Below are 7,857 nucleotides of genomic sequence, written 5' to 3'. Positions count from 1 at the left end.
CCTCTCCCTCCCCCGCCCCCGCCACCTCCCCACCCGCACGAGCCGACGATGGTTTAGGTTGTCAGCTGCGGTTTTGGCGGATGACGTCAGCCGAGTATAAAGTGAGAGGGAGAACTTGGGGATGGACCACAAAAAAACAAGTGACTGTAAGCGATTGATCGTACTGGAAATCGGATCAGAGAACGGGGGTCGATAAATTAATAGCTTTATTGAGGACCGTCGGTCGACCTGTGAGCGGACCCATTTGTACTCGAACCAAGAACCGAAGTTGTAGTTGCAGCTGTTTTCGCGTCGGCGGTGTCTTGCCTGTGATGCCTGCTGGCATGTTCAGCATCGACAGTATCCTGGCTGGGAGACCCAGTTGCAAGGAATCCGTGGTGCTGCACCGGAGTACCCCGCTCGTGTTCTCCGCGCTCGCCGACTCCATGTACACGGCGGCAGACTTTAACGGACTCTACTCGCACTCCTCGGGGACTCCGGCCGCCAGCGTGCACGCGCTCGGCGGCACCAGGATGGGCTATAACAACTACTACTACGGGCAGCTGCACGTTCAGGGGCCGAGCGGGCCGGCGTGCTGCGGAGCAGTGTCAGCGCTGGGGTCACAGCAGTGTCCCTGCATTCCCACAGGTAGGCTACGTGTCACCCGCCTCTGCACCCTACACAGCGCTGCCAAGGCGACTGTTGCTGCCAAGGACGCCGCGACTTGCGTCAGTCAGTAGGTGGCGCAGTCTTTAAAGCGAAGGTGACTCGTTCGAATCAGGAGAGCCGCTGTCGTTCCCCGCCTTGAGGGAATTACTCTCAACTGTTTAAATGGATCCATCGCTGTACTGCTGATGGTCCCTCCGCACGTAAATGTCACTGTATCAGACTGAGGGAAATGCCAGGAATAACCTGCGTATTCAGATATTGCGATGAGAGCCGAAGTGCTGCGGCAAAAAAAGCGAAAGTGCGGCGACGCCGTCCTCTTCTCTCCCGTCGGCGCTCCGCACTTTTGCGCAATATCGGACCCCGTCAACTCCGTAGCACGTGCCTGTTGCGCACGCACGTGAATGAAAAGGTTTAATTCGTGTACTGTTCATCGACGGACTTTCTCTCCCCTTTCTTAGAGTGCTCTCAGAAATTTCATGTGCAAGTGACCGTTCTCGCTGCTGTTTGTCACCCAGGCTACGAGAGCGGCGGCTCCATGCTCCTGTCCCCCTTGCCCCACCACATGATGTCCTACATGAACATGGGCTCCCTGTCAAGGACTGAGATCCAGCTGCTCAACCAGCTGCACTGCCGGCGGAAGAGGAGGCACCGAACCATCTTCACCGACGAGCAGCTGGAGGCCTTGGAGAACCTCTTCCAGGAGACCAAGTACCCCGACGTGGGCACGAGGGAGCAGCTCGCGCGCAGGGTGCACCTTCGCGAGGAGAAAGTGGAGGTGAACAGGCCCACGCGGGCTCCCTGACGTGACGGCAGCGCACACGTAACGCTCAGCCGGCTCCGCAGCTGCGTTTCCCAAATATTTTTTAATCATGTTGCTTCTGAAACCGTTTTACTCCTTCTTCCGTTTTACTCTGTTTTAATCTGCAACCGCTCGGGATCAGTGCCTAGTCGCAAAATGAAGTTGCAGTGCGAATCCCGACAAGTTCCCGAATCACGCGAGCGCTGAGACGAGTGGGAATGGAGTATTAGCATCTAGTTACCTAGGCCTGATGTTTTGTCAGTGTCGGTAATTTGTTAAAAACCAGTTGAACTCAAATAAGTGAAACAAAAGAAAAAGGGAAAAAAAAAAACTGGTTGAGTTTTGTAGCATTTTATAATAATAATAATAATAATAATAATAATAATAATAATAATAAGAAGAAGAAGAAGAAATAACAGTACAACTGGCTGATACAGTTTGTACTAATACAAATGCCACAACCAGTATGTTTTATTATTATTATTATTATTATTATTATTATTATTATTATTATATTTTCCTAACTAAAATATCCGTCTTATTCACAGATGTTAAACGTTATACCCTTAATTTCCCATAGGTCTGGTTCAAAAACAGAAGGGCAAAATGGAGAAGACAGAAAAGATCATCTTCCGAAGAGTCAGAGAATGTACAGAAATGCCACAAATCTTCTAAAACAACAGGAGCGAAAAAAGACGAAGGGAAAAGTGACGTGGAGTCAGATAGCTGATATTTTCTTTTAAAAAAGAAAAGATAAGAACAAAAAGCAACAGAAAAGAAAAAAGAGAAAGAAAAACGCTCATGACGTGGATACGTATTTCTTGCACAATTCATAAACAATGTGTACATACTGTAAATGGATAAATAATGTGTGGATTGAAGTACGTACTAAAATTCGTTGCGATGATGTTGCACAGATGTATAGTAAATATGACTTTTATTATTGATATTTATGTTTAATTTAAGACTATTGTATCTCAAGCGCATTACACGAGCCTCTTTCAAAAATGTGTGCATATTTTCTCAGTTTTGACATCTCTCCTGGGCTAATAAATATTACATATCATAAGTGGCTGTATTTTTACTACCCTCAGCAGCAAATATGTACATCCCTTGAAGGAAAACCCAAACCGCATGCTTTCACTTTTCAGAGGGTAAGACTTTAAAAGGAAAGAACATACTGAGCGAGCAATTTATTAAGCTCTTTTTCATACTCTGGAAAGAAGTTTAGTTTTATTACTGTGGTCATTCGTTTCACAGAAACTTTTTTCAGACTTCTGAATTAGTAATCAAATGCTGTTTATGATTATTATTATTTCTTTATTAGCAACCGGAGTAATTAAAAAAATACACGCGTCAGGATTATACAAAATAAATAAAAAATAAGTGAACCGACCAGCCGCCTAATGATGAACAAGAACGCATTTAAAAAAAAATATGAGCCATTTATGTTGATTCCTCTGCTAATCATAGTGTTAAATATTAGTAAAGTCCCCTCAGTGTATTTAATTCAATGACTTTGTTTTTATATGGTTATACATTTTAAACAGATATTTCATCTTGCTCCAAAATTACTTTTTATTTGAAATTAAGCAATCGTTTTCTTTTGATTCTCTTCCTCTCAACTCCGTATTGTCGATATCTTATATTTTTTAGTTTAAGTACAATGAAAAGATAGTGAACGATCGACGTATGAAAAGGCTCGATAATTTAGGCGTTATTATTATTATTATTATTGTACGTTGTGAACACAAATTCTAGAATTACGTGCATTTGGAGACAGGTATTTAAAATCGCGAAAGATGGTCAATGAGTTGTTTTAAAACAACCTTTTCACAGCAGAATACAAAGAGATGTACAAACTCCGTGGTTGGTCGTTCTGATCGTTTTCAGGCTCAGTTGTCTCACATGAGTTGAAAAGTAAAAGAAAAGGGTTAAAAGACGAGAAATACACACTAATATGCACATAGGTCAAATTGTGTACAGTATTATAAATGAGCGCACGTGCCAGTCCAGAAGTGTCTGACAGCTGCACAGAACACCTGGACAGCGCTCATAACTGGAAGAATCACCTCACGATCATCTCCATCGGACAAGACCTTCCTTTTCTCCAACGGTTCACTTCACTGTGATAAACAAGTTTTATTTATAAAACCTGCCACCTTGTCTAACAAAAAGTACAACTTCTAAACATAAATACCACGTGTTACATCTGCTGTTGTGCGTATGGCTCTCCTATAATATGAATATCCACACAGCTATGTACACGTGGCTTTTGCCCAAGTTCCCATAAGGGTCAGATATTAATAAAAGGCAACACACTTTGGAGGAGTCTGAATGCTACTGAGTGGAACCGAAGGCACAGATTATCAGATTTATTTTTTAATAAAAGGGTCCCCAAGTCTTCAGCAGCCTGCAGTGATTCAAAAAGCATGTTCTTGTCAGACAAGATTATGTCATGATCATGACAACATAGTTTCTCATAGTTAATGTGCAAGCAATTAATGTAATCTGGAACATAGTGATGAAGACTGAGTCTGATGAACAGGGTGAGAGCTTACAAAGTGCAGGTACAAGCGATGAAGGATGGACATGTGGCATTGCTCAGGAGTGTGGTCCAGGATTTTCTGTGCCAGCATAGCACAAAGAGGTGCTCTCCTCAGTCCTTAGTGTGATGTTACCGGGCCACTGCTTTGTCCAGTGGGACAATTCTTCAGCTTCACGGTCAACATCTGACTCATAAAATGGAACATTTGACACGTCAAACTCATTATGGTCACGATGAATTTCAGGAGGGTGCTGGACATCCATCATATTCACTGTTTTAAGATGGGGTGGCGTGTTCCTCTTATCCTCTAAGATCAATGTGTGCCTGAAAGTTCTCACATAGAGGAAAGACAGAAATACTCTTCATCAGCTGGGGTAAATGGTACCTTTACATTTGAAAGTTCCCCTCAGACAGCACTGCAGGAATATTTAGCAAAACTTTCATGCAGTGGAGGTAAAAGCAAATATTGTTCAGCCAGGATATAAAGGAGAGGAGCAAAGTGTTATATTCTCACACTTCTGCACATGGAGATGAGCCACAGTGTTCGGATATTTTGATGTCCTGACGTCCTTTTCAGCCCACATGAGAATATCACCACCAGAAGGTCCATACGAGTGATTCTACACCGATACACTTCTGACTCAAGATACAAGTTTTTCTGTAAATAAAATAACGTAATGTGGGAGCTAAATCTCTCTCAATAAAAAAGTTTGTTTAAAGAACCAAAATGCTGATCAGGACTGCATGTTTAAGGAACCAAAAAGCACTTAAAAAAGTTAGAGTAATAACAAGACTAATAAAAATTACAATAAATAACCTATTTCAGTGTAACTATTAGTGAGACTCTTAACTGCAAACAGTTCAAGTCCCAGGAGAGAGCCAGCTGTTTAACCCTTGAGGCCAGGGTATAAAATTAGTGTAATTGTAAAACAATGTGTTGCTCTCAACAGAAATATTTGGTTTAATGCAAAACCGTAAAATCTCTGCAGCGGTTTCATGGACAGAAGTTAGTTATAAATTTGTGCTTTGTAAACAGGAAATCATTTTCCACAACACTGTGTCCTAATTATTACACTGCATTTATTTGTGTAGCTGTAGCTTTTCAAGTGATTTAACTTTTACCCAGCACTTTTTATGCATTTGCATACTTGGATATTTAATATCTGCAGCAATGTGTTAGGAAGAAATTAGGCAATATAACAATGAAAAGCAATGAATAATGTGAAGTGCTGTAGACCTAATACCAAGTCCAAATAATAAGAAAAAAAAATGTTAAAAATAAGTGTACTGTTTTAAGCAGTGTTTTTATAGATGGCACTTGATGACCCTGCACTTATTTATGAACCTGCATTATAATAATAAGTCCAATCCTATTTATGTTCTCTACAAGCTTCAGTCTGAAAAGACAAATAATAATCCAATTTACAGTTCTTTTCCTTTGAAGAGCAAATGGAAATTTGTCAGCTGTGAAGTGCTGCTACTTATGTTCTAAATAATTTTTTAATCCTTTTAAATCCTTTTTAATCTTTATAAAGTCATGTTTGTAAACATCTTCAATAAAGCTAATCTGCTTTCTGCTAGAAAGGAATTACTGTAGATGCAGTTAATCGTCAAAAAAGCTCCGAAGTGTTGACCTAAAGAGCATAATTAATTATTATCCTTGCCTCTTGTTTTGATTAATAGTGTGATCAGTGATAAAGCCACTGTTTCTTGGTATATCTGGGACATACAAGTCGTTTTTGCTCTTTGTATTCACTAAAAACTCAGTGAACCGCATTGCGTTCAGAAATCCATGGTAGGGACAGAAAGCTCTGCGCTCACTCACCCTGCTGTTCGTGCATCTGAAGCCTTTACACAGTTAATTACATTGTTTGCTTCAGTCAATGCCCCAGATACTTTTTGCATTTCAAATCAAATACAGCTAGTGCCCTCATGACAGACAACACTGTAAAAAGGAAAAAATCATTTCTTTCAAATCAAGCTCTGAAGCATCTCTGCACTTTAGCTGCAGCTGCTTTCCCATTAATTTCAAGCCAGATGAAAGTAACGGACAATTTTAAAAGAAATCATCCTCACACTGAGACAGCCATGTCTTTTAAATTGCTCTGCATGTCAGATTGTAAATGAGCTATTAGATAGCAATGAAGGCAATAATGAACATTTCTGAGTGGGGCTCAGGATGAATTTGTGACCGGCTCTCACACAACTGTCTGCTGAGGATCTGTGCCTCCGAACAAAGCCAAGCCAACAAACACATCATTTCTTTGTGTAATTACCGTAAGCATGTCTGTTTGCACTTGTGCAATTGTAACTCTGTCAATATGCACCTAAAGAGGGTATTATTTTCCTGTTGCATATCAGTACTAATTGGAGTTTCTGTGTAAGCTACAAAACTATATCCACATTATGTATTTAAGGCCGTAGTATTGACTGCGATGTGTTATGCAAACTAGAAAGAATAATATAATGTAAACAGTTTTATTGTTACAAAGCGTATTAAGTCAGGGAGACGTCACTATTGAATGCAAGAGACTGCAGGGTTAGATCACTTCAGAAGTGCCAAACATGACATAGTTCAATACACACTTTTCACAACTGAATAGATTATAGAAAAACAAAATGGTCAGGTCTGGCATTTGGCAAGGACAGAAACTAAGAACCAAAACAAAAGACATAGTACTACTAATCCTATATACCTTGTTCTGATTTATATGATGTGTCAATGCTGCGGGCTAACATATATATATATATATATATATATATATACGCACATATACACCTTTTAAAATATATATATTTACAATGCTAACTCTCTGTCTGTGTGCGTTTTTGCATAAAGCTTTTAAATGTGTGTGTTTGTATTTCATGATTTTAAAGCCTTAAAAAAATAGACCCTTGACCCATTTTATGCATAGTTCCCAGCACTTGGAAAAACACAAGCCGAGTCCAAGAAAAATGAGGTATTGAGTTAACCCCAAGAGTAGATAAATCTTGGTCCCTACAACAATTTTAACCAGTCATTTTTTTCTCTTCAAAGTGTAATTGTGGGGATTCTGGCTATTCTGTGTGCATCGATGGCTGAGTCTAGCTGATGGATGATTTATTTGTGACCATTTAATGTGTGTAACGTTTACGTGGGGACTTTGGGTCTTTACATTGATTTCATTCATACATGTGGATTTGGCTATGGGCGTGACAGTGCTCTGGGTGTGTTCCTGCTTCTAAAGATAGTAACATCAAGGATGTTGGCCCTTCTCTCCTCCTTTTTCAGACAACATATTAAACAGCCTCTTTACGCAGGAAGGAAATAAAAACGTGGAAAGTACAAAACAATGCATATTTTTACACTTTTGATCTTTGTTCAATAGCATTATCACATTTTACAGCAGTGCTGTGTGGTTAAGTATTTGTTTTCCTTTCACCCAGACTGTCTCCAGGCGAAAGCAAATTCCTCTAAACCCTGACTTTATGGCCATGTTAAGATGGGTGTATTCAACTCCCCGGCTGGAGATGATAAATAAATACAGAAGAGTCAGTCTGAATGCTTCCATAGTTGGGCTTGGTCCAGAATGTCTTGCACTGTGCTCGTGCTTTTCGTCATGGTCCTGATTACGAAAGCTGTCGCCATACACAACGGTACCAGTCATCAACTGACTTCTATTAGCACTCCTTTCCTGCATTTCTATCAGAAGTGTTCTAGAGTGCTGCAGTGGTGACACAACTGAGTTGCTGTCACTAGCAGATGATTTTAACCTGTCTCATGGTAAAGCAAATGATCTGTGTATCTGGGCTGATCCCATACAGTACAGTGCAGACTGTCCTTATCCAGTGTGCTCCAGCCACAAGCAGAGACTTTTCTCCC

General features: G+C 40.6%; 1 protein-coding gene across 1 annotated transcript; it reads left to right on the top strand.

The window, feature by feature from the left end:
- The first annotated feature begins 200 nt into the window (after nucleotides 1-200).
- Nucleotides 201-2,455, top strand: gsc (goosecoid). Its single transcript, XM_018735185.1, has 3 exons — nucleotides 201-627; nucleotides 1,164-1,423; nucleotides 2,028-2,455. The coding sequence occupies exons 1-3, from the start codon at nucleotides 312-314 to the stop codon at nucleotides 2,175-2,177; spliced, it is 726 nt and encodes a 241-aa protein (XP_018590701.1). The 5' UTR covers nucleotides 201-311; the 3' UTR covers nucleotides 2,178-2,455.
- Nucleotides 2,456-7,857: the final 5,402 nt, after the last annotated feature.

Source organism: Scleropages formosus, chromosome 1 (genome assembly GCF_900964775.1).
Source record: "Scleropages formosus chromosome 1, fSclFor1.1, whole genome shotgun sequence".
Taxonomy (NCBI): domain Eukaryota; kingdom Metazoa; phylum Chordata; class Actinopteri; order Osteoglossiformes; family Osteoglossidae; genus Scleropages; species Scleropages formosus.
Note: the sequence above shows the minus strand (reverse complement) of the source record. Positions and strands in the feature narration are given on the sequence as shown.